The sequence below is a fragment of the Podarcis liolepis genome (assembly GCF_965112155.1).
Source record: "Podarcis liolepis genome assembly, chromosome: 2".
NCBI classification, from domain to species: domain Eukaryota; kingdom Metazoa; phylum Chordata; class Lepidosauria; order Squamata; family Lacertidae; genus Podarcis; species Podarcis liolepis.
This window is the reverse complement of record NC_139555.1, coordinates 109,664,238-109,692,041: the sequence shown is the minus strand read 5'-3', so window position 1 is coordinate 109,692,041 and position 27,804 is coordinate 109,664,238. Positions and strand designations below refer to the sequence as shown.

General features: G+C 45.4%; 2 protein-coding genes across 3 annotated transcripts in view; both read right to left on the bottom strand.

Moving 5' to 3' along the window:
- LOC310701189 (uncharacterized protein) overlaps nt 1–8,527 on the bottom strand; it is a 41,128-nt gene extending 32,601 nt beyond the window's left edge. Inside the window, exon 1 of one of the 2 annotated variants that reach the window (XM_083491653.1) lies at nt 8,341–8,527. Coding sequence is in view for 1 of the 2 variants with exons in the window: in XM_083491650.1 (XP_083347776.1) it covers nt 6,205–6,325 (121 nt within the window). In the remaining variant the exon portion in view is untranslated. Of the gene's footprint in view, nt 1–6,204; nt 6,341–8,340 lie in introns of those variants that run through there. The other variant, XM_083491650.1, reaches the window with a different exon arrangement.
- A 2,159-nt stretch (nt 8,528–10,686) lies between these two features.
- LOC310701137 (uncharacterized protein) overlaps nt 10,687–27,804 on the bottom strand; it is a 69,502-nt gene continuing 52,384 nt past the window's right edge. Inside the window, exon 3 of the mRNA XM_083491470.1 lies at nt 10,687–11,547. Within this exon, the coding sequence (XP_083347596.1) occupies nt 10,893–11,547 (655 nt within the window). The 3' untranslated portion in view covers nt 10,687–10,892. The remainder of the gene's footprint in view (nt 11,548–27,804) is intronic.

Sequence of the window (27,804 nt, the reverse complement as noted above, 5' to 3'; positions counted from 1 at the left end):
ATCCTGGAATTAAGTCAGCCACCAGTCTAGCCTTCCTGCCAGACAGGAAGACGCCATCAGAGCTGTCCTGATATATTAGCTGTCAGACATTTGTTTAGAAACCTTCAAATGAAGGATATCTTTCAATGTTGATGTGAAACTCAAGATCCTTGACATATGTTTAAGATAAAAATTTAAGATTAACCATTTGTTTTAGAAGGCAATAGGGCAAGGAGGGCAAGAGGTGAGCTGGTAATTAAGATTTCTTGTTGAGACACATGTAAGATATATTACTACTTATTTGTCATTTATAGATGTAACAATATATAGCTCTTTGTGTTCCATATAAGGACAGAAGGATATGGGTGTATCTTTTAGGATTGGATATAGCAATCAGCCAATAGGAAATTCAACCAGGCTGATTGGACAGAGGCAGCCACAGGAGGAGCAAAGGGGGCTGGATTAAGGGAATATAAGTGCTGGCCATAATGGCAGGAGGCTAGGCCAGAGCTTGGTAACCATATACCACTGTGCCTCTCATTTATTTGTCTGACAAATAAATAATTATTTTAATTTCTCTATTGCTGCGTTGAATATTTCATTCCAGCTAAGCGTTAACCACAAGCAGAGTGCTACATTTTATGGTGCCGTGACTCGGATCAGTGGTCTGCTGGAACGCAGCCCCTTCGCCCTATTGGGCAGGGTACAAGAGAGAGGATCTCTAAACTGCTTACCCAGCGCGCACTGGGAAAAATTTTTCCAGGGGGAACGCAGAAGTCTCGTCTGTCTGATACCCTGCTCACTGGCGGCGACGGACCGGGGGGAAACGGAACCAACCAAGGGTGAGTGCACAAAGGGATTTTTGGCCCTCCAATTAACTGGGAGGAAGAGAAGTCTTGATCAAACTTCTGCGTCTCAGTAAGTGGGAACTGAGTACGCTAGGTGGTTGGGTATATCAGATGGTGATCTGGTGGGGGAAAAGGGAAGAATGGGAGGTAGTGTGTGGTGAAGTATCTAGCGCATTGTATGTGTGAGAAAGTACAGAGCAATCTGTAGCTGACCTGAGTGTGGAGTGGGCAGTACTTCGGTTCCTGGTAAGGCGACTTCACCAGGCAAGGAAACCCACGAAGCGTGTGTGTGAGTGACTGAGTGGATACTTCACAGGGCCATACAATGGGAGTTGGGGGTTCAAAAGGGGAAAATACACCTCTTGAATGTATGTTAAATAATTTTAAGAAAGCCTTCTCAGGGGCGTATGGAGTCAAAATGACGCCAGAGCGCCTGAGAACGTTATGTGAATTAGAGTGGCCGAAGCAAAATACTGAATGGCCATCTCAAGGAACCTTTGATATAAATTTAGTAAGCAAACTTTGGTCTAACATCGCCAAAGAAATTGGAGGGTGCCCAGAACAATTTTCATATATAGATTCTTGGCTGAGCACATTAAATAAAAATCCTCCATGGATAAGGGAATGCAAAGTCCAACGATGCAAATTATTGGCTGTAAAAGCCGAAGCTAGGAAAGGAATCTTGCCAAATAAACTCAAACCCATTTTTGAGGGACCAGAGGAAGAGCTGCTTCCACCTCCACCTTATGCTCCACATCGAAGGGAGCCTAATCCAAACACTCCACCAGTTGTAACCCCAAGGCAAGAAAGTGGAATGAATAATGGGGCTGGAGTCACAGAACTTGATTCCTTGATAGATTATGAAAAATATCTTCAGGAGGCATTGGAGTCCTATAATAAAGCCCATGCAGAAGCGGTTATTCCATCTGTGAGTCCCAGTAGAACTCCATCTACAGTCTCTTTTAGTGGAACAACTGATTGCCTACCCCAAACCCCTGTACATCCAAGTCCTAGAGAATTATTACAGAAGTTACAGGGAGACCTTAATCGGTCAGCAAGCAATACAGCCAGGCGTATAAGGCTGCTAAAAGAACGCCTTGGGACAAATACCATCCCCTATGATTTGAGGCCCCTAGAGCAAAGCGAAGAGAAAGATCACGTAGTAGCCCCTCTCAGAAGAGTATTTGATGCACTTGAGGAGCCTGTGCTGGTTAACGGGCAACTCGGACCACGGCCACCTCGAACTTCGACCCTGCAATATATTCCATTCACAACTACGGATCTGATGAATTGGAAAACACACACCCCATCTTTTGCAGAAAAACCTCAGGCTATGATGGACTTGGTGACTTCAATAATAAATACTCATAGTCCTACTTGGACAGATTGCCGCCAGCTCCTGAATACTCTGTTCACCACTGAGGAAAGGAGAGACATAATTGAAAAGGCACAGATATATTTGCGTGAGCAGGCCAGAGTGGGAAATATTTATAATATTGACCGTCATCTCCAAGACAACTTTCCCTTGGAAGATCCTAATTGGGATCCAAACAATGTAATTCACCTGGCCAGGCTTACCACCTATCGCCAGACGCTTGTGCAAGGTATCCGCAGGGCATGCCAGAAGCCCACTAATATGTCTAAAGTCTCAGAAGTAGAACAGAAACCAAATGAGAGTCCAGGAGACTTTTTAGAGAGGCTGCAAGAAGCCTATCGTATATGGACTCCTTTTGACCCTGAAGCCCCTGAAAACAGCAGAATGATTACTGCTACATTTGTGGCCCAGTGCGCTTCTGACATTCGTAAGAAAATTCAGAAATCAGAAGGATGGGAAGGGATGCTGATGAGCCAAATTATGGCCATTGCACGCCGAGTTTATCGGAATAGGGATGAGGCTGAGAAACAAGAGAAGAAGAAGTGGCAGAAGGAAAAGATGGTAATGCTAGCCACAGCAGTGAAGCAAGACTACCGCCCCTTAAATGGAGGAAGAGGGCGGGGAAGGAATCCACCACTGGGAAGGAATCAATGTGCAAATTGCAAGAAGGAGGGTCATTGGAAGCGGGAGTGTCCTGAACCCCTGAGGTTGGAAGAAGTACGCCCAGGCCCAGGCCCAGGCCCAGGCCCAGGCTCCGGCCCAAGAAACCAGGGACGGGGACGGGGAATGATCCGAGATGGAAGATATCAGAGACCTGGACAAGGACGGAGTAGGGACAATGTCATTGGACTGGCAGAGGAGGATTTTACCCAAGACTAGGAAAGACCGGACTCCATAAAGTTAGGCTTCCAGGAGCCCACGGTCACGATTCAATTAGGAAGCCATTTAATAGACTTTATGATTGATACTGGGGCTGAATACTCAGTACTCCCAGAACTATTGCAGAAAAAGGCATCCAAAAGTGTAGTCATTAAAAGTGCCACTGGTCAGTCAGCTAAGAGGTCTTTCCTCCAACCTTTGGAATGCCAGATTGGGGGACATCGTTTAACCCATCAGTTTTTGTATATACCTGAGTGTCCAATACCTCTCTTAGGTAGAGATATGCTGTCCAAATTGCAGGCCCAAATCACCTTCACTCCTCGAGGTCCAGAAATGAAACTGCCATCAAAGGCAGCAGGAATAATTTCCCTCTCAGTACCTAAGGAACAATCATGGCGCCTAATGTCAGCCCTGCAAGTCCAACCCACATTGGATACAGAATTAAACAAGCTCCTCCGAACTCTACAGGTGCCACCAGGAGTATGGGCCGAAAATAGCCCACCAGGAATGGCCAAGAATATAGCTCCAATTGTAGTAACCTTAAAACCTATGGCTACCCCTGTATCTGTAAAGCAATATCCTTTACCCCGGCGAGCAGCAGAGGGCATCCAGAAACATTTGGACCGCCTATTAAAATATGGTCTGCTTAAGCCCTGCCAATCAGAATGGAACACACCCCTTTTGCCTGTTCGAAAACCTGGGACAGATGAATACAGGCCAGTGCAGGACTTGAGGCTCGTAAACCAGGCTATCGAGACCTTGCACCCAAATGTACCAAACCCATACACCCTGCTGAGTTTGATCGCACCAGAAGCAACATTTTTTACTGTATTGGACTTGAAAGATGCATTCTTCTGTTGCCGGCTGGCACCACAGAGCCAACCTATATTTGCCTTCCAGTGGGAAGACCCTTTGACAGGAACAAAAGGCCAGCTAACCTGGACGAGATTGCCCCAGGGATTCAAAAATTCCCCAACTTTATTTGGCACTGCCTTGGCGAAGGATCTAACAAGTTACCCCTCAATACCTGGAGAAAAGGTGGTTCTGCAATATGTAGATGACCTTATACTAGCAGCAAAGGATTTTGATACCTGTAAAGAAGGTACAGAGGAACTGCTCCACTTGCTCTGGCAAGCTGGCTACCGAGTTTCCCAGAAAAAGGCACAGTTATGTTTAGAAAAGGTCAAATATTTGGGCTTTGACATCTCACACCAACAACGAGCATTGAGGCCAGAGAGGAAAGAAGCTATTTGCCTTATCAAGGAACCTACCACAAGGAAACAACTCAGAGGATTCCTGGGAACAGCAGGGTTTTGTAGACTATGGATACCTGATTTCAGCAGTCTGGCCAAACCCTTACATGAAAGCACTCGAGGTGCAGAAAAGGACCCATTCGTATGGGGACCTGAGCAGCAACAAGCCTTTTTAGTTATCAAACAACGACTTATGGAGGCCCCAGCCCTTGGACTGCCTAATTCGGAAAAACCCTTTCAGCTGTATGTACATGAACAGAATGGGATTGCAGCGGCAGTCCTGACCCAGAGATTAGGAAGTTGGTACCGTCCAGTAGCTTATTTGTCAAAACAATTGGACTCTGTAGCAAAACGATGGCCTCCATGCCTAAGGGCAGTAGCGGCCACTGCAAGCCTTGTCAAAGAAGCTGATAAATTTACCTTCGGCCAAAATCTCTATGTGGGACAAGAAGCAACAGTTAGAACTGGATATGGAACAACTGATTGGCTCAAAATTGGGAAAGGAGTACGACAAGGCTGTATATTGTTTCCTTGTTTATTTAACTTATATGCAGAGGACGAGATGGTTGGACGGTGCTCTCAAAGCTACTAACGTGAGTTTGACCAAATTGCAGGAGGCAGTGGAAAACAGGAGTGCCTGGTGTGCTCTGGTCCATGGGGTCACAAAGAGTCAGACACGAACGACTAAGTGACTAAAGAACAACAACAGTGTCCAATCAGCATTCCCCAATGTAGAAGCAATTCTGAGAATGTTCCTTTGAATGATGATTGCAAATTGCCATTTGTAAAGATCCATTTCACAGCTGAAGAAGATAAAAAATGAATTCGGAACAACAATGTCTCAAGATAAATTATGTTACTTCAGCCTCATGTACAAGCTATGCAGTTTATCATTTGATGATATCCTCAGTGACTTTGCTTTGGCAAAGGCAAGAAGGAAAGTATTGTAATTTAGATCATGTTTGTGTACTGTTTGTATACACAGTACACAATGAATCATGATAAAATTATACAGTTGAATGGGTATTGGGTAGATGCAGTAATACAATTAGTCCTGTAAAATAATTTTTATGTACAGGTGTGTATAGTATTGCTATTATTTATAAATGCGACATATTACTAGAAATACTGTCTTTTACACTCACTACGTGTAACAGGGTACAAAGGTCTGCTGTCCCAATGAAGAATGTGGACTGTTTTTCTAATATTGATACTTATATAAAAAAATGCATTGTATTAACTACAATTGCATTGTACAGGCTATAACAATTAATTTCATATTAATAAAGCTATTTATTATTAGTAGTTGTCTGCATTGTATATTTGCACCTATTATAATTTCAAGTTATAGCAAGTTTCTAGGACTAGATCATGATTCTTTGTAAACTGTGTTTCTAAAGGAACTTTTGTTATTGCCATATGCCAATGTGTTTGCATTATTAAGTTTGTTATGAATAACAAAATCATTTTAAGTTAGAGCTTAATAATTATTTCACTATTAATATACTTCGTAATTGTATTGTATTGGGCGGGGTATAAATATCAGATTATTATTACTATTGTTACTACTATGGCGAGGCTGGTCTGCAATACCCAACCCTCTCCCCTTTCCCGCCTCCTTCCCTGCAACTCCCTTTGCACCAGATCCGGGCAGGAGGAAGCTTCTCTCTTTCCACAACGCCCCCCCCCCCTTTCAAGGCCCCATTAAGAGAAACAGCTCCCTTTCCTCCCTTCTCTTCTTCTCCCCGTCCCGGGGCTTCTCATCCTGGACTCCCACCCCTTGCCAAGCCCCTTCCCTCCTTCCCCGCCGCTGGCTTTGCACTCACCCGAAATCTTGAGGGCGGCGGTAAATGCAGCGACCCTGGGCAGCGGGGGCGGGAATGGGAGCCCCCGCCTGGGAGGCAGGATATCTCCGGGGGCGGGATAATTGCAGTACCCAGCCAATGGGGAGAGAAGGGAGGGAACCTGGGCTTCGAGTATAGGGAACACATACTCGTTGCCTTAAGGGTTAAAGGCAGAGAGTGCACTCTACTAGAGGGGAGGGTGCTGCTGCTCGATACTGACTTGGGAAAGGGGGCGCGGCTTAATTAGAACAGCTGACCCGCCCCCTCTTCCGTCGTGCACTGTCCTTGTCCTACAAGGAATCCCGTGAGTGCAAAGCGCCTCGGGGTGCAGCAAGCTTGGGGGCGCATGCAATGCAATACCCATAATTGGGGTTTGGGATGGAGAGAGAGCAGGCAGGGAAGCGGTGGGTCAAGTGTGGGGGTATTGCAGCTCCTTCATCCTGGTTGCAAAGAAGAGACATGGCCTCTCCCTGAAGGTTTCTCTCTCTCTCTCTCTCTCTCTCTCTCTCTCTCTCTCACACACACACACACACACACACACACACACACAAGCAGAAAGACGTTCCTCTGCATGCACACAGAAGCGACGGGTGGGGGGGGGGTTGCTGCTGATTCAGCCTCTTTGCAAAGAAGAGACGTGGCCTCTCCCTGAAGGTGCGCTCTTTCTCACTCTCTCTCACACACAGATCCCACGAAGAGCCCTGTAGTTTGATCAAGCCCATCTAGTCCCGCACCCTGTTAGAATCATAGAATCGTAGAGATGGAAGGGGACCCTGAGAGTCATCTAGTCCAACCCCCTGTAATGCAGGAATCTCAGCACTGTCTCCTCACGGTGGCGAAGCCTGCAAGGAGGATGGGAGCCCAAGTGCATCTATTCCCTCCGGCGGCTTCCGGGAACTGCTATTCAATTAAGCATAAGAATAATATTGTAACAACAACATTATAACCGCTCATCTGGCTGGGTTTCCCCAGCCACTAGGGGAGCTCCCAACAGAATATTTTTTAAAAACCAATGAAGCATCAAACATTAAAAGTTCTCCATACAGGGCTGCCATGAGATGTCTTATAAAGAAGCAGGATCAGGAAGTTCTTAATTTCTGATGATGATGATGATGATAATAATAATAATAATAATAATAATAATAATAATAATAATAATAAATTTTATTTATACCCTGCCCGCCCTGGCCAGAGCCGGGCTCAGGGTGGCTAACACCAGTAAAATTACAGTAAAAACATAATAGGGGGAGAAAAAAACCAATTTAAAAACAGATTAAAATGCAATTTAAAAAGCAGCCTCATTTTAAAAGTAGTCCATAAATCAAAACCATAAGGGGAGGGAAACAAAAGGGTCAGACTGAGTCAAAGCAAAGGCCAGGTGGAACAGCTCTGTCTTGCAGGCCCTGCAGAAAGATGTCAAGTCCCGCAGGGCCCTAGTCTCTTGTGGCAGAGCGTTCCACCAAGTTGGGGCCAGTACTGAAAGGGCCCTGGCCCTAGTTGAGACCAATCTAACCACCTTGAGACCCAGGACCTCCAAAATGTTGTCATTTGCGGAACTTAAGGTCCTCCGCAGGGCATACCAGGAGAGGCGGTCCCATAGGTAAGTGGGTCCTAGGCCGCATAGGGCTTTAAATGTCAAAACCAGCACCTTAAACCTGACCCTGTACTCCACTGGGAGCCAGTGCAGTTGGTAAAGCACTGGAGCCTTGCCACGGTATTCTGCACCCGCTGGAGTTTCTGAGTCAGCCTCAAGGGCAGCCCCACATAGAGCGAGTTACAATAATCAAGCCTGGAGGTGACCGTTGCATGGATCACTGTTGCATGGATCACTGTTGCATGGATCACCGTTGCATGGATCACTTCTGAAGAAGTGTGCATGCACACGAAAGCTCATACCAAGAACTAACTTAGTTGGTCTTTAAGGTGCTACTGGAAGGAATTTTTTTTATTTTGTTCCAAGCAAGCAATCAGAATTCATTGCCCGTCCTCTTGAAGACAAGGCCTTGAGAAAGATTCTTGTCAAGATGGCGGTCTGGCAGTGGATCACCTGCCACTCCGACTCATATATACCTCCATGCAGTGACTTAACTCGCCCTGCCCATCAGAATCAATGAGGAAAAAATCATGATGATTTATGTGATCTTTGAATCAAGTCTACTTACAGGCAAAAGCGGGCTGTGGGGGCCAGGGGTTGATTCTAGGATTGTGGAGAGCTGTCTGCATCCTGAACAGCGCACCCCGGGCTTCGGGCAGCTCTCCGTAACCCTTGGGAGCCCGGCACAAAGTCACGCCGGCTCCCTAGGCTTGCGGGTAGCAGCCTGTTCTGGGGGCTGTGGTCCGCCATAGGTGCGCTCTATGGGGCGAAAAATACGGAAAGTCTCCTGGACTACCTAGCAATGGATGATCTTTGCCTTAATTTGTAACTCAATGCTTTGAACATCCCACTGGCATTTCATTTTAAATGCTGATAATGTTTCATTGCACATTTTTTATCATCATTTTGGTATCTCTTTCTTAACAAAGTATTTTCATACATATGAAAAACAAATCTTGGATTGAGAAAATTATGGTTTGTAAAGTGAAAAGATTTTTTTTTTAAAAAAGTTATGCTTGCCTCTGTTCTAAAATTTGGTTTTAAAGTAAAGTGTTTCAATATATTTGGGTTTGTTTATAAAGCAGAAGCTCCTGGAAGCTAAAAATGAGCTTTGTATCAACAAATGTTTTACCTATAATTATTCATAATGAAAAGTAAGAAACATGAGATTTTCCACCCTTGAGCTTTTGAACTACAACTCCCATCAATCTTGGCCGTACGGGCTGAGCCTTATGGGAGTTGTTTCCCAACATCTGAGCAACCCCATGTTGGATATCCCTGCTCTATACTTTTAAAATTTAATTTCCATTCCACTTTATATCTTCAAGAAAAACCTCAAAGCTGTTCACAGCATATTAAATCAATAAAACAATGTGAAAAATGTGAAATATAATAATAACTACTACTACTACTAATTTATTATTTATACCCCACCCAGCTGGCTCCCCCCAGCCACAATATAGAGTATACAGTAAAACAACATAACAGAAAACAAAAATATTATCTTAAAGATTTCAAAATAAAACAGTGCAAAGGTCAACTACAGAATTCATATTTAACATAGTAGAGCTGGGTGAGTCTGGGCCCCACCCCTTTGGCCAGGTGGAAAAGACCTTGCAGGGAGTGGTGGACTTTCCATCTCACAGCAGGGCAATGTTCCTCCGGCCTCATGAGCAGCCTCTCTAATGGGACCCAAGTGTTTTTCTGGTTGCAATTAACTTAATCTTCCTTAGATCTGCTTTCAGCAGAAGCATGTGCCAATTCCACTGCCCAGCTTCAAACTCAAAGTAGCAAGCACATGTATCCTGTAGGTACACTTGGCTCTTCCTGTTCAGCATTGCTAAAACTCTCTTCCCCCCACCCCCTCTCACGAAACAACAGCCTACTTTTAAGCACCCTGAGAGTTATTTACCATCTCCCCACCACTGCTCTCACAGTGCACGTGCGATAAACATGCTTTGCTCTAATGTCTCCTGAAGCATCTTACGCTCCCAGCCAAATGCTAAATGCACGCTCACTGATTACAGGAACGTACTCGGGAGAAACACGAACTAGCCTTGCATGGATAAAGCATCCCCTCTACTTCTCTTCTCTTCCCTTCTCTCTGCTCCCCCCCCCCCAGCCTAGGCCCACACTTTCTCACCTAAACCAAAACCTAACCACCGTCATAAGGTACCCAGCTAAGGAGAGCTGCACTAAGGCAGATTTGTGTGAACCTCCCCCTCCCCTGAATCTTCGCAGGAGCAGGAGGACTGTATAGATTTGGAAAAGTGATTTGCAGAGGAACATAGTTCAGAAGGCAGAAGCTGGGAAATACTGGATGGGGAACAGCTTGCAGAAGAAACTCTGGAGGGGGGGAGAGCTAACAGATTCACTGTGTCTGGAAAGCATCCACCCACTCTCCCCAAGGTCAAGGAGAGCAGCGAAAGTGGCAGGACAGAAAGCACAGCGGGTACAGGCTCAGGTTACGAGACGCAGAAGTGGCAGGGGTGACTAGCGATGTGAGGGACTGGACCTCTTCATTGGGAGCACCGCCATTTCTAGAAGACTGGTTCTTTGTCCCCTTGCTGGGATCATTAAAGTTTCTAACTGGTAAGAAGACTCCTTTTCCTTTGTTCTGCTTATCTACGGCCAAGGGGGAAGGAAGCCAATTCCCTTAAGCCTGACAGATGCTGATCCACAAGACAAGGGCAGCCCATCATTTTGGCAGTGAAGGGTGGAGGTCAAAACTCAACAGATTAACCACACACCTTGAGCATTCCAGATTCACACTCTCCCTGTTTATCTAGCAACAACTTGCACCTTCTTTTGTACATTTAGTATATCTGACCTTCATTACTTTAACACATATATATCTGTATACAAATTTAAATACCAACACCAGAACATCACACGGGTTCCATGCATTTAAAATTCATTATGTGAAGTAAAGAGTGAACCTTGAGTGGAACACTGAATACACTTATACGGCTTTTCACCTGGGTGAATTCGCTTATAAATATTAAGGCCTCTACTCCATCTGAAGCTCTTTCCACACTCCATACATTTAAATGGTTTCTCCCCCATGTGAGTTCGTTGATGTCTTCTAAGTGTTCCACTATCAATGAAGCTCTTTCTACATTAAATGCATTTAAATGGTTTCTCCCCCGTGTGAGTTCGTTGGTGTATTCTAAGGGCTCCGCTATGCCTGAAGCTCTTTCCACATTCAATACATTTAAATGCTTTCTCTTCTGTGTGAATTCGTTGATGTATTCTACGGTTTCTACTTTCACTGAAGCTCTTTCCACATTCAGTGCATTTAAATGGTTTCTCCCCCGTGTGAGTTCGTTGATGTCTTCTAAGTGTTCCACTCTCAATGAAGCTCTTTCCACATTCAATGCATTTAAATGGTTTCTCCCCCGTGTGAGTTTGTTGATGTCTTCTAAGGCCTCCACTAGAACTGAAGCTCTTTCCACATTCAATGCATTTAAATGGTTTCTCCCCAGTGTGAGTTCGTTGATGTCTTCTAAGTGTTCCACTTTCACTGAAGCTCTTTCCACACTCCATACATTCAAACGGTTTCTCCCCCGTGTGAGTTCGTTGATGTCTTCTAAGTGTTCCACTTTCACTGAAGCTCTTTCCACATTCAATGCATTTAAACGGTTTCTCCCCCGTGTGAGTTTGTTGATGTGTTCTGAGGGCTGAACTATCACTGAAGCTCTTTCCACATTCAATGCATTTAAATGGTTTCTCCCCCGTGTGAGTTCGTTGGTGTATTCTAAGGGCTCCGCTATGCCTGAAGCTCTTTCCACATTCAATACATTTAAATGCTTTCTCCTCTGTGTGAATTTGCTTATAAAACTGGCCACCCTCAGCCATGCCCAATCTTATGTGTAGAGCCTCCAGCCACAGGTATTGTGTATCATGACAATAGGTCCGTTGTCCCAAAAGACCACCAAACTGGGGAGGTACATGCATCTACTGCATTTTGATGCTGGTGGAATGTATCACTCTGACTCAGTCTTTAAAAAAATAAAAGTAACATAAACTATTTAAATATTTGAAGTATCATTAATGACGGGAAGCATTTCCATAACCCCCTTCACCCATTTTTCTGGATTGGTGTACATCATTATTGTCACTTAATCCTGCATTAGAAATAACACTAGAGATTTAAAAGCACAGAGGAAGGAAATCTGCCCCCACTACTTTATGAAAGGGATTCCAAAAACAAAGACCTGCTTTAGAGAAGGCCTTGTTAAGGGTTTCAGAACTCACAGGGTTAAAGAGTTCTGAGTGACATCTCACATTCTTGAGGTTACAGATACTTACGGGAGTGGTTTACTCTGAGTGTTTTCAGTCTGTTTCTCGTACGCAACGCGAGAGGGAAGATGGGCGAGCTTTCGCCGGGTGTGATTTATGCTGTTGTTCTACACGATTAACGGCTAAGAAGATAAGGAACGCCTTGTGTGTGTTCTGATTTATTACCCACACTCTGCATCGCTTCTGTCCGCTGTATTCGCTCTGCTAAACTGGCCAAAGAGGGCAGAGAGGACGTTTCCATGATTGCCAGGGAGCAGAGGTGCGCAGTGAAAGCCTGCAGCACTCCATGTTGGCCCTCTTGGCGGCCATAGGTTATGGGCAGTTTGCCAACGCTTTGAAGCTGTTGCAGGAGGAACGTCCCATGTGTGGGACGTCCCATGTGTGGGGGAAGCCAGCTGTGAAGACGCTGGGGCCAGCTAGAGCTTTGCTTTCTTCGAGGCTGAAAGGAGCTCGCTGGGGAGAGGAAGCTGATCTGCCGGAAGCCGGAGGAATCTACTGCCGAGACATGAGTATGCTTAGCCCCCGGGGGAGAAGATGGCAGACAGCCATGAATCATACACTGTCCCCTTCGAAAAATTAAACGGCCAAAATTGGCAAGAATGGAGCCGGAAGCTAAGCACCTGGCTGGTAGCCAAGGGGCTGTGGGAGGCGGTCCAAGCGCCCCCACTACCACCAGCGGCAGCCGGTGCTTCGGCAGCAGATGTTGCAGCTGCTCATGCTTCGCAGAGGAAAAAACAGAAAGCCCTGGGAGCTATAGTGCTCAGTTTGGAGGGTTCACAGCTACCCTTGGTGGAGGGGCTTGACACTGCTCAGGAAGCTTATGCAGCTCTTGAGAGGGTGCACCACAGGACCACGGCTGGTGCAAAGATCCACACCACCAAGCGCTTGTTTGAGATGAAGTTGCGTCCCGGTGGGAACATCAGACAGCATGTTACTGAGATGCTCTCTGTTTTCAATGAGTTGAGGCTGTTGCAAGTCAACTTTTCAGAGGAGCTGAAGGTTTATATTCTGCTCAGCTCTTTGGACAAAAGTTATGACAATTTGTGTCTAACTTTGGAATCGATGAGTCCCGGAGATTTGACTCTGGAGTACGTGACAGGACGCTTGGCTGACGAACAGGAACGCCGGGTCAGAGAGGGCAGAGCTGGCACAGGGAGCCCATCCGGTTGCAGGGGGGCCAGGCCAGCTGAAAGCTCTGTTGAGGCTTTTTCCACTCGTCAGTGTTATATCTGTGGGTCCAACAGCCATTTCAAAAGAGCTTGCCCGCAGAGGAGAAGAGAGGCCGGGCAGGATGTCTCCAAGGACGTTTCCCATGGGAACCAGTCTAGGAGAGGAGGCCAGCGTGGGAACGCGAAGGGAGGACGTGACTCAGAGAAGGGAGACTGTTATCATCTCACTGCTTCCATGGCAACTTTAAAAAACAACCCCAGCAAGGACAGAGTGTTGCGCTGGATAATTGATTCGGGTGCCAGTCATCACCTGATAGGAGCGCCACCTGCTGGGGAGCTGCGGAACTGCAGGGCTGTTTCAGCTGGGAAAACTGTTCAGTTTGCTAATGGGTCACAAATGCCAGTGTCTAACGTTGCAAATGTTTATGTTTCCTTTTTGCAGGCGGAGCTAGAGGTCTACGTTGTGCCAGAGATGCATTGTTGCCTGTTATCTGTACCTGCTCTTGTAAAGGAAGGGTACAAAGTTTGTTTTGAAAATGATGTCTGTTCCATTTTCAGAGGGGGGAAACAGCTTGGCAACGTGGAATGCAAGAACAATCTCTTTGTTCTGGAATCACCTCTGGAGGGTGGGGGGAATGCCGGAAGAGCACAGGCGCAGTGTGCTAGTGTTCCCAGCCATGATTCTTGTGTTCATCTATGGCACAGGAGAACGTTACACACCTGTTTAGAAGATGTTCAAAGGCTGCCCAGCTGCACTAAGGGTTGCAAACTCAAAGCATGTGGGAGATCCCTAGAGTGCAGGGCATGCAGAAAAGTAAAGGTACAAAGGTGAAGTTATCCCAGGGTGGAGAGGGTAACCACAAAACCTTTTGAGCTTGTACACACAGACCTTGCAGGACCCATGGAGTGTCAGAGTCTGGGTGGGGCCAGGTTTGTGCTGACGCTGACAGATGATTTTACTCAGAATGGGTGGTCTTTCTCGCTGAGAACGCAAGGGGAGGCAGCGCAACTGATCAAGGATTGGGTTGCGGAGGTGGAACTAAGGTTCTCCACCAAGGTGCAAGGGTTCAAGAGCGACCGTGGGTCACAGTTTACTGGGTCTGCTCTGAAGGAGTTTTTCAAGCAAAAGGGAATTCGTCACCAGGTGACGAATGCTAAGTCTCCTCAAGAGAGAGGCGTGGCAGAACACAGGAGTGAAACACTGGCTGAAGCTGTCAGGGTTTTACTATGTGACTCTGGGCTGCCTCAGAGCTTTTGGAGTGAAGCTTGGAAATCTGCCAGTTTTATCTTTAACAGATCCTACAACCATGTTGTAGGTGACACACCGTTTTTCTGTTGCACCGGAAAAAGCCACAGGTGCATTTCTTCTGTGTGTATGGTTCCAGGGCTTGGGTGCCTATACCAACAGCTCAACGGAAGGAAGGTGGTCCAAGGTACCAGGAAATGATCTGTGGGTATGAACCAGCGACAAATGGGTGGAAGTTTGCATACCCAGGGGGTGGTCAGACCAAGCTTCTGGTCAGTAAGCATGCTGCGTTCTGTGAGCAGGATGGTTGGTCAAGACTTAATGATGGTCCTGATGTTCTCTCAGAATGTCTATCTGATTCTGAGGAGGAAGGGGAGACAGAGGCAGAGCCTGTTGCTGAGGACCAGGTCTCTGATGAGGGTCAAGCACAGGGGTGGGTTTCTTCACAGGCTGTTAAGCGAGAACCCAAGAGTGAGCCTTCATCTCCTGTTAGCAAAGTCCAGAAGGCCCGAAGATGCAAGTCAGAGGGGGAGTCTTCTGAGGTAGGAGACACGCTTGCTGATCCCAGTGGGTCAGGAGAAGCACCTGAGGTTGTGCTCTGGCGGTCAACTCGCACCACAAAGGGTGTTCCACCTGAGAGGTTTGAGGTCACCAGTGCGTGGATTGGTTTCGCACAGTGCGATTCTGGGAGTGTTGAAGGGGTTCAACAGTTGCCTGGGACAGATGCCAGTGGGAGGCAAAAGGCAATGGGAGGTGAGTTGAACTCAAAGAGGTCTGTAAATAAGTGTTCACAGGTTCTCTCAAGATGCAAGACGAGAGGGGGTGTTAAGGGTTTCAGAACTCACAGGGTTAAAGAGTTCTGAGTGACGTCTCACATTCTTGAGGCGTGGTTACAGATACTTACGGGAGTGGTTTACTCTGAGTGTTTTCAGTCTGTTTCTCGTACGCAACGCGAGAGGGAAGATGGGCGAGCTTTCACCGGGTGTGATTTATGCTGTTGTTCTACACGATTAAAGGCTAAGAAGATAAGGAACGCCTTGTGTGTGTTCTGATTTATTACCCACACTCTGCATCGCTTCTGTCCGCTGTATTCGCTCTGCTAAACTGGCCAAAGAGGGCAGAGAGGACGTTTCCGTGATCGCCAGGGAGCAGAGGTGCGCAGTGAAAGCCTGCAGGACTCCATGTTGGCCCTCTTGGCGGCCATAGGCCTCACCCCTTCCTTCCTTCCTTCCTTCCTTCCTTCCAGAAGTTATGGTAGCCTCTGCTTTATGAAACTGATTATTTTGCAAGTTGCCGCCCCCCAGTTGAGGCAGAAATACAGCTAATATGGGAATCACAAAGATACAGCTGAAAGCTGGAACATGAGTCGCCACATGATGCAAATGGCTGCGTATAACACAGCTTACCAACATGCACACTATCGCAACGTAAAAGAACGCGGTAGGCATCAGAACATATTCAGCAGAAATAGCCAGTGCTTGTTAGAAATAGGAGCATGTGCAGAAGTTCTTGCGGAAAGGGGGCGGGGCCTTCAAAGGTCTCATAATCGACCCAAAACAACAGATAAATTATATAAATACCACTGCCTGGACCACATATGTGGTGGAGGTGTGAGGAAATTAAGAAATTTTGGATAGCAGTATACGAAGAATCAAAGATGTTGAAAATATTGATAACAAACAAACCAGAGACATATCTCCTTGGATTGACAGATGATGAGATACCATGGGGGGGGGGATTTTCCATATGCAAGTACAGCTGCTAGAATAGTGATTTCTGCTAGGTGGAAGTCAAAAACAATACCCACAAACGTGGAATGGATTTGTAAACTAAATGAATATTTAATTCTGGCAAAATTAACTGCTATAATAAGAAATCAGTCGAATCAAAAACTTAAAAAGGAGTGGAATTTTTTTGATGAATATATGGCAAAATATTGCTCAAAAAAAGATATGCTAATATGCCTAGATCGCTCACTTGCTCGGTCCCTGCTCCTGCCAACCTAGCAGTTCAAAAGCATGTCAAAGTGCAAGTAGATAAATAGGTACCACTTCAGCGGGAAGGTAAACGGCGTTTCCGTGCGCTGCTCTGGTTCGCCAGAAGCGGCCTAGTCATGCTGGCCACATGTCTGTCTGCAGACAAATGCCAGCTCCCTCAGCCAGTGAAGCAAGATGAGCGCCCCAACCCCAGAGTGGGCCATGACTGGACCTAATGGTCAGGGGTCCCTTTACCTTACCAATGCTGAAGAAACTGAACTTGACCAATTCTAGGAAGACTTACAACACCTTCTAGAACTGACACCAAAGAAGGATGTTCTTCTCATCCTAGGGGATTGGAACGCTAAAGTAGGGAGTCAAAGAGATAAAAGGAACAACTGGCAAGTTTGACCTTGGAGTTCAAAACGAAGCAGTGCAAATGCTAATAGAGTTCTGTCAAGAGAACAAGCTGGTCATAACAAACACTCTTTTCCAACAACACATGAGATGACTCTACACATGCACATCACCAGATGGGCAGCATCGAAATTAAATTGATTATATTCTTTGCAGCCAAAGATGGAGAAGTTCTACACAGTCAGCAAAAACTAGACCTGGAGCTGACTGTGGCTCAGATCATCAGCTTCTTAGAGTAAAATTCAAGCTTAAACTGAAGAAAGAAGGGAAAACCACTGGTTCAGTAAGATACAATCTAAATCAAATCCCTTAAGAATACACAGTGGAAGAAAGGAACAGATTTAAGGATTTAGATTTGGTGGACAGAGTGCCTGAAAAACTATGGATGGAGGCTCGGAACATCATACAGGAGGCAGCAACGAAAACCCTCCCAATGAAAAGGAAATGCAAGAAAGCAAAGTGGTTGCCCAATGAGGCCTTACAAACTGTGGGGGACAGAAGGCAAGCAAAATGCAAGGGAGATAGTTAAAGATACATGAAATTGAATGCAGACTTCCAACGAATAGCAAGGAGAGACAAGAGGGACTTCTTAAACGAGCAGTGCAAAGAAATAGAGGGGGGAAATAGAATGGGAAAAACCAGAGATCTGTTCAAGAAAATTTGGAGATATGAAAGGAACATTTTATGCAAAGATTACCATAATAAAGGACAAAAGTGGTAAGGGCCTAACAGCAGCAGAAGACATCAAGAAGAGGTGGCAAGAATACACAGAGGAATTATGCCAGGAAGATATGGATGTCCCATACACCCCAGGTAGTGTGACTGATGACCTTGAGCCAGAGATCCTGGACAGTGAATTCAAATGGGCCTTAGAAAGCACTGCTAATAACAAGGCCAGTGGAAGTGATGACATTCCAGCGGAAACTTACAAGATGATACTGTTAAGGTGCTACACTCAATATGCCAGCAAGTTTGGAAAACTCAGCAGTGGCCAGAGGATTGGAGAAGATCAGTCTAGAACGTAATGACAAAGAAGGGCAGCGCCAAAGAATGCTCCAATTACCGCACAATTGCACTCATTTCACACGCTAGCAAGGTTATGCTTAAAATAATAATAATAATAATAATAATAATAATAATAATAATAATAATAATAATTTATTATTTGTACCCCACCCATCTGGCTGGGTTTCCCCAGCCACTCTGGGCGGCTTCCACAGAGACCAAAAATACAGTGAAATGTCACACATTAAAAACTTCCCTGAACTTAAGATGTCTTCTGAATGTCAGGTAGTAGTTTATCTCTTTGACATCTGATGGGAGGGTGTTCCACAGGGCGGGCGCCACTACCGAGAAGGCCCTCTGCCTTGTTCCCTGTAGCTTTGCTTCTCGCAATGAGGGAACCGCCAGAAGGCCCACAGCGCTGGACCTCAGCGTCCAGGCAGAACGATGGGGGTGGAGACGCTCCTTCAGGCATACTGGGCCGAGGCTGTTTAGGGCTTTAAAGGTCAACACCAACACTTTGAATTGTGCTTGGAAACGTACTGGGAGCCATTGTAGGTCTTTCAAGACCGGTGTTATGTGGTCTCGGCGGCCGCTCCCAGTCAAAATTCTACAAGTCAGGCTTAAGCAGTATGTGGACCGAAGTACAAGCTGGATTTTGGAGGGGCAGAGGAACCAGAGAACAAATTGCAACAATGCGCTCGATTAGGGAGAGAGCTAGAGAGTTCCAGAAAATCATCTACTTCTGCTTCATTGACTACGCAAAAGCCTTTGACTGTGCGGACCACAGCAAACTATGGCAAGTTCTTAAAGAAATGGGAGTGCCTGACCACCTCATCTGTCTCCTGAGAAATCTCTATGTGAGACAAGAAGCAACAGTTAGAACTGGATATGGAACAACTGATTGGCTCAAAATTGGGAAAGGAGTATGACAAGGCTGTATATTGTCTCCTTGCTTATTTAACTTATATGTAGAGGACGAGATGGTTGGACAGTGCTCTCAAAGCTACTAACGTGAGTTTGACCAAAATGCAGGAGGCAGTGGAAAACAGGAGTGCCTGGCGTGCTCTGGTCCAGGGGGTCACAAAGAGTCAGACACGACTAAGTGACTAAACAACAACAACGATGTCCAATCAGCATTCCCTAATGTAGAAGCAATTCTCAGAATGTTCCTTTGAATGATGATTGCAAATTGCCATTTGTAAAGATCCGTTTCTCGACTGAAGAGGATAAAAAATGAATTTGGAACAACAGTGTCTCAAGATAAATTATGTTACTTCAGCCTCACGTACATAGAAAATGACAAGCTATGCAGTTTATCATTTGCTGATATCCGCAGCGACTTTGCTTTGGCAAAAGCAAGAAGGAAAGTATTGCAATTTAGATCATGTTTGTGTACTGTTTTTATACCCACTACACAATGAATCATGATAAAATTATACAGTTGAATGGGTAGTGGGTAGATGCGTTAATACAATTAGTCCTGTAAAATAAATTTTATGTACAGGTGTGCATAGTATTGCTATTATTTATAAATGTGACATATTACTAGAAATACTGTCTTTTACACTCACTAAGTGTAACAGGGTACAAAGGTCTGCTGTCCCAATGAAGAATGTGGACTATTATGGTAATATTGATACTTATATCTAAAAAATGCATTGTATTAACTACAATTGCATTGTACAGGTAATAACAATTAATTTCATATAAACAATGCTATTTATAATTATTAGTAGTTTGCATCATATATTTACACCTATTATTATAGCAAGTTTCTAGGACTAGATTAGGAGTCTTTGTAAATTGTGTTTCTAAAGGAACTTTTGTTATTGCCAAATGCCAATGTGTTTGCATTATTAAGTTTGCTATGAATAACAAAATCATTTTAAGTTAGAGCTTAATAATTATTTATTGTAGTTTTGGTTTTTATGGAAGCCGCCCAGAGTGGCTGGGGAGGCCCAGCCAGATGGGCGGGGTATAAATAATAAATAATAAATTATTATTATTATTATTATTATTATTATTATTATTATTATTATTATTTCACGGGTCTGGGTAAAAGGCGGATCTACACGGATCCTCATGGATCCTCCACTTTTTTAAAAATAACTCCAACAAATTGCAGTGTCAAATCACACCTAGAAGGCACACCTACAAACTGGACTATAAAAAACGTGGATCCAACACTTTGCCACGCTGCAGCACCACAAAAACATGGATCTGAGGCACGGATCCTCATGAATTCATATGATTTTTATATTGAAACAAAATAAAAACACCACGATACTGTAGACCACATCTTAGTGAAGGAATAGGTTTCCCAAATCCAAAACTGACTGTACAGGCATTTTTAAACTGCACCAAAATCCCCATTTCTCCTTAGCTAAAATGCATAAACTTTAGCCGTTGAGCAAATGCAAAACAAGAACACAGCTCTCTCCCTTATCAGTTTGACGGCAAGACTGGCCTTGACTTTACCAGTAGAACAGACACAGACATATCTTATGTTCTGACCACAAATGACGGGGAGACCCAAGTCTGGGACTAACACCAGAGCATGTTCTCGGAAGTAGTGACCTCTTGCTCCAAGATAGGAGTAGGAACAGGAATATCCTTTTATGGTCAGAAGTACAGGAAGGAAGATCCTTTTATGGTTGAGCGTACCAGAGCAGGAACATATGTGATGTCAACCTGTGTACGTACGCCAACGTGGTTGGGCTCCTAGGGGAGGAGTGAGAGGGTGCCTGGAGGATATATAAACTGCATGAAGCCTGTCATTTCTTTGGACTTGCTGTGGACTAATCACGCAAGTGCCTTCTGCTATCCGGAGAGCAGAATAAACTCTTTCTTTGAACCAACTCGGTATCATTTTGACTTCCTTCCTCCTGTCCCGGAGCAACGCAGACCCAATCAGTGAACTCCAATAAGGCTACATTAATCTGTAGGCAGAACCAAAAAAATCACGCATCCACGGTTTCGTGGTGCCGCAGTGATTGCAAAAACATGGTTAAAAAACACGGATCCTCATGAATCCTCATGATTTTTGCACTAGATCAGCCCAAACTCACCGTCAAATTACATATCATGTCCGGGGCATAGCCTGCACCACAAAAATCACGGATCCACAGCTTCCTGGCCATACCGTGGACCAAAAACGTCGTTTTGAAGCATGGATCTTCATGGATCCTCACACTTTTTGCATTGGGCCAACCCAAACTCACCGTCAAATCACATATCATAGCCAGGGGCACAGCCAACACCACAAAAAACTCGGATCCACGCCTGCCTGGCCATACAGTGGCCCAAAAACGTGGTTCTGAAGCATGGATCCTCATGATTTTTGCACAAGACCAGCCCAAAGTCACTATCAGATCAAACATCATGACCAGGGGCACAGCATCTACCACAAAAATCACTGATCCATGGCTTCCTGGCCATACTGTGGCCCAAAAACGTGGTTCCGAACCACGGATCCTCACGCTTTTTGCATTGGGCCACCACAAACTCACTGTCAAATCACACATCATGTCCATGGGCACAGCCTGCACCACAAAAAACTTGGATCCACGGCTTCCTGGCCACTCCATGGCCCAAAAACGTGGTTTCGAAGCACGGATCCTCATGGATCCTCACGCTTTTTGCATTAGGCCACACCTAAATCACTGTCAAATCACACATCATGGCCAGGGTCACAGCATCCACCACTGAGATCCACGGCTTCCTGGCCACTCCATGGCCCAAAAACGTGGTTTTGAATTACAGATCCTCATGGATCATCACGCTTTTTGCATTAGGCCAACCCAAACTCACTGTCAAATCACACTTCATGTCCAGGGGCACAGCCTGCACCACAAAAAACTGAGATCCACGGCTTCCTGGCAACACAATGGACCAAAAACGTGGTTTTGAAGGTCGGATCCTCACGGATCCTAACACTTTTTTCATTTGGGCAACCAAAACTCAACGGCGAATCACATATCATACCCCGGGGCACAGACTACACAACAAAAAACTCGGATCCACGGTTATCTGGCAACGCCATGGCCCAAAAACGTGGTTTCGAAGCATGGATCCTCATGGATCCTCATTATTTTTGCACTAGATCAGCCCAAACTCACTGTCAAATCGCACATCATGTCCAGGGGTACAGCCTGCACCACAGAAAACTCAGATTCACGGCTTCCTGGCCACTCCATGGCCCCAAAACATGGTTTTGAAGCATGGATCCTCATGGATCACCACCCTTTTTGCATTGGGGAACCCCAAATTCACCCTTTATTCAAATATCTTGTACATAACCACAGATCTGACCACAAACATCATGGATCTACTGCTTCATAGCCCTGGCCAGATGCTGCCCTGGATATATTGGCCAATTTTATGGTGGGTGTGCTGTGATGGAGGAAATGGAGTCGGCTGAATCTCTATCCATTAAAGATGGGCATCCAATGGCTGGACCAGAATAATTTCAGTTTGGTTTGCCAGCTCCCAGCTCTTCATGGGGCTCAATAGTCACCTGTAGCTGCCATCAGGAGTCCCTTTGTGATCCTGGATGCTTCTGTCTCTATGGAGGCATTAGTCACAAATGTAGCCAAACTGGCATTTTTTAATCTATGTCAGCTTAGGCAATCGGTACTGTACCTGTCCCTTTCCAACCTAGCCATGGTGATCCATGCAGGAGTCACCTAAAGACTACTTTAACTTGCTGTAAACCTAAGCCGGGGAGGGCAGGGTATAAATGTGAGAGAGAGTGAGAGAGAGAGAGATGCAGGGCTACCCTTGAGATTGCTCCAGAAACTCCAAATGGTCTAAAATGCAGATGCATGAGTCCTTACTTGGACTTTGTGGAGAGCCCACATTCAGTTGGTGGTTCATCAGCTGTATTGGCTCCATGTGGAGTATCGAATTAGGTTCAAGGTTTTGGTGCTAATCTTTAAAGCCCTAAGCAGTCTGTGACCTTTCTTATCTGTGGGAATTATCTTCCAATACACCCCCCCCCCCATGAGTGTGACGCTCATCCAACAGCAACCTACTGGTGGTCCCTGGCCCAAAACATATCCAGCTGTCCTCAACCAGAGTCAGAGCCTTTTTGGTGGAACGCTTTGTCTAATGAGACCAGGGCTCACTGCAATCTATCTCAGTTCTCTCACTTGTCATGGTGAGTGGGCTTGCACATTCCTATGACCCTTGTGAGTGAAGCCGTTGGGAATCTCGTACTCCCAGCAGGGTCACCCAAGATGGTAAGGTCAAAGAAAATTAAATATGCTCAGAGTCCTGTAGTGATTTCATGCTCTTTATTGCAGCTTGTAAAACAGTGACTGAATTTCCCCCAAAACCTCAGGCTTTTATATACACTATTTACACAATGAGTCCTGTCTGATTGGCTGATTCTGCTTCCCTCCTGGAGCCTCATTGGTCTTTCCTGCAAGCCAATCAGTTCTTGCATTCTAGGATCCTACTTGCCTATTGCTCTAGGATCCAAGCTTAGTACATAACAGGGAAGGAGCTAGACAAAGAATGATCCAATAAGTCCTCAACGGCAGAACAGGCGGGTGATAACAAGCAGTGTGTTATGATAACAGTGTGTTACAACAGCTCTGAAGGCGGATAAAGGCTGCAGCAGATAGGATCCACCAGTTTGTCGTGAATACTCATGCCATCAGAACAGAGCCCTACTGCGAAGACTGTGCATTGGTCAGCGTGCACTGATCTACATACATAAAACAAATTCACGCACAGGTGTCTTCCAAAAACCCAACCCAACCCCCCCAAACCCTTCCCCCATGGCGATCATTAAATGGCTACGGGGGCAGGAATGTGAAGCTCCTAGTCATGAACCGACACATGGGCGGTCAGTCGTTCTGACTCAAGGAATGAGGCAGTTGAGCAGCTCAGCAGCTGTATCCATGACTGAGCAGCCCTTTTTAGGATCCACTATGCTCACCCCAAAAAGGGGAAGGGGCTGGAAACGGTGCCCTAAACATAGTATGCCTCCCTTTTTCCCTGACTGGATTACCGCGCCCAGGTGGAATCTATTTGCCCATAGTTTGAATCCATTATTCTGCATCCTAGTCTCTAGAACAGCAGAAAACAAGCTTGCTCCCTCTTCAACATGACATCCCTTCAAATATTTAAACATGGCTATCATGTCACTCCTTAATCTTCTCTTCTCTAGATTAAACAAATCCAGCTCCCTAAGTCTCTCCTCATAGGGCTTGGATTCCAGACCTTTTACATTTTGGTCACCCTCCTCTGGACATGCTCCAGCTTGACAATATCCTTCTTCAACTGTGGTGCCCAGAACTGGACACAATATTTCAGGTGTGGTCTGACCAACCAGAATAGTGTGGTAGCATTCCTTCGCTTGATCTAGACACTATACTCCCATTGATGCAGCCCAGAATTGCATTGGCGTTCTTAGCTGCCACATCACTCTGTTGATTCATATTCAGCTTGTGGTCGACTAAGACTCCCAGATCCCTTTCACAGGTACCGTTGTCAAGCCAAGTGTCCCCCACCTGTGCATTTCATTTTTTCTATCCAGGTGTAGTACCTTACATTTCTCCCTATTGAACTCCATATTGTTGGTTTTGGCCCAGCTCTCTAGGCTATTCAGGTCATTTTGAATTCTGACCCTGCCCTCCGGTGTATTAGCAACCCCTCCCAGTTTGCAGTCATTTGCAAATTTGATTAGCACACCCTCTATTCCATCATCCAAATCATTCATAAAAATATTGAATAGCACCAGGCCCAGGACAGAACCTTGTGGAACCCCAATAGTCATTGTTTTCCAGGATGAATTTGAGCCACTGATGAGCACTCTTTGGGTTCAGCCCATCAACCAATTACAAATCCACCTAACAGTAGCTTTGTCTAGCCCACATTTTACTAGTTTTTTTGCAATAATATCATGGGGGACCTTTTCAAAGAACTTACTGAAGTCAAGGTAAGCTGGTACAAGGGAAAGCAGGATTGTAATTACTGTAAAAATTACTGATCACTTTGGATCAGCAGTCTCAACCTAACCCGCTATGTGGGGAGAGCCATGTGTTCCTTTGGAAGGGAAGTGGAATACAGTGTGATATACTGACAGCTGTTTTAAAAGATGTAACTGTAACTTAAAATCCAGTATCAGAAAAAAACAAAAATAGATGGTCCCTGTGTGGATAGTCAAGTTTGCATGATGGGGCCACCTCCAGTGACCAAGTGGCCTGATATAAGAGGGTTCTAAAATCAGTCCTGAAAGTAGACTGATTGAGAATGACACACACATAGCTTTTGCTCTGCCATTAACAAGGTGAGCTGAAGCAAATTCTTGCCTCCCTTTGGGCTTAGCAATATTTCCTACAGCATTCTTGTTGAAGGGCATTGGAGAGTTAGGTGAGGGTCACTTTTCTGTTTTTCCATCAAGCCCCCAGACAAGAATGCTACAGCATCAGCCCCAAACACTCAGTCTCATAACAAAAAATACTCAACGGGGTTAGGGCTGAGGGTAGGGGAAGTACAATCATGATCTTTCCAGTCCTCTAGAAGCTGACCATTTTGGTCATGGAGCCAAATATCTGTTCCCAAGTTTAAAGATCTAAACAAGTAAAGAACAAGCTTGCCCTTTACATGCAAAAGCCCTGAAATTCAGCCCATTGGGCAACAGATCATGGGGCTGGGAGGAGGGAGGTAAGGACTAGCATCTTCTCTGCCCTCCACCTCCAACAGCTACACCTGAAAGTTTCATGATGGGGTTCGATTTGAGAAGCTGAATGTTTATAAAGGCACTTAGCCAATTTCTGCCACAGAAATTCTGAACAGAAACACTCTGCAGGTTCAGCCCCCAAAAGAAACTGCTCTGTGGTCTCTGTGTTGGGAAATGGGAACAGATCTTGCTCATCACCAACCTTCCCTCCACAAATCAGTATCACTATGAGGCTGAACTGAACAGCCTGCTCCAGAGTTTTAAGAGATACGTTTCTGTGGTGTAGTGGTTAAGAGCGGTGGACTCTAATCTGGTGAGCTGGGTTCGCTTCCCCGCTCCTCCACATGCAGCTGCTGGGTGACCTTGGGCCAGTCACACTTCTCTCTGAACTCTCTCAGCCCCACCTACCTCACAAGGTGTCTGTTGTGGGGGTGGAAGGGAAAGGAGATTTTTAGCCACTTTGAGACTCCTTCAAGTAGAGAAAAGCAGGATGTAAAAACTAACTCCATAAATAATAATTCTATGGAAAAGGACCATCCCTGCCATGATGATGAAAACTATGTTTGGATTTTGCTGTATTATACCAACCTGTGGAATATGACAGTTCGCAGTTTCAAAATCTATTTGGGCACAGCGGATTGACAGTCTGGACACACGAAAACCTCTGGAAGATCTTTTGAATCAATGCCTATGCGAAAGCAGTGGTACCAGTCCTTGCAGTTTCCTTCACAGTAAACCATAGTTAGGTCACCACTGGGCCTCCTGCACCCTTCCTTCAAGAAACATAGTGACCAGCAGCCTTCAAACAAGGAAGGTAAAATATCTGAGCAATAGGTTAGTGTATCCTTCTATCCCTCTGGGCATGATTGAGACACAGTAATGTAACTCTCGTTCAAGATTTGTCTCTTCTTGGGAGGAACAGCATCAATTTCCACTTGAAAATATTTGTCTTGTCCTTCAGAATAGGTTTTCCCACAGTGCTGTATTATTTCTTTTGCAATCCAGGGTCTAATGGCAGCCATATCCTTTTGTATGATCTGTAATTGGGCACCAGAAGCAATCAGATGGGCAATGGTACATGTGAAAGGACCATAGTCACTGGAATTACCTTACCTGGGTATATCAGTTGGTGCAAAAAATGACCAGCCCAAAACTGTAGGGATATTTTGAATCCATCTCATACAGACATGCTAAGAAGGATGTTATTGCATCAATCACAGAGTGGTTCAATCCATGTTTGGAATCTAGATAGAGCATGGTCTTCTTTTTAAAAATGATTACTATCAGTATCCAGTGGACTTCTCTGTCATTTACTGGAATAATCAAAACATCTATCTTTAGCACTCCAAATCTCAAACAGTTCTTCAGAGCTTGCACTGGCAATCTTTGACATATCTGCATGAAGTGGCAAGTACGGTAGGTGGGAAAATTGTTCCATTGTGACCTAGCTCTTTGGCCATGATCACCCTGGAGGCAAGAAAGGCATCTATTATGCAATCATTTATCCACTTTGATCCTTTCAGTGTGTTTATGTCATAGTCATACACACAGATGTTGCCAACTGAACCCACAAGTCCCATGGTTTGTAGACTGAGTGTGGGGAAGGTACAGTTGTGCCATGGGGGAACTGATGTACAAATTAGTGATTTGTCCAAACACTTCTCACTTTGTGTTGAGAATATGGGGCTGCTATCAAAAGAATCAATACTGGTCACTGTTTAATCCTCTTTCCCACTTTTTGGAGTGGAGGTCATCTGAGGCTGAGTGCTTTCCAGGTGTCAGTTGGTGATCTTAAGGAGTCAAACCCCTCAGCAGCCTGCAATGAATCAGATGCTGGAGCTACTGTTATCTTTTCCTGCAGTCTGGGGAACTTTCTTCCCAATCTACTCTTCTGTCTTTTATTTCACTTCAACTGTGTGAGCTGCAACTGGCAAGGCTTCCCTGGTTCTGGTGACATGCCGATAGATTTTGTGGCAGCTATAATATGGTAACAAGTCCTGGATGATGGGTGCGCACACAATGTCCTGTACGGACTGTGCATGCATGGCAGCCTGTATGGACACCGCGTGTGCGGCAGCCTGTATGGTCACCAGGAGAGCGGCTGCCCATACAGCCTGTACGGCCGCCATGAGAGGAGCTGCCTGTACGGACGCTACACGAGCAGCAGCCTGTACAGTCGCCGCGAGAGCAGCTGCCCATATGGGCCATACGGTCACTGCGAGAGGGG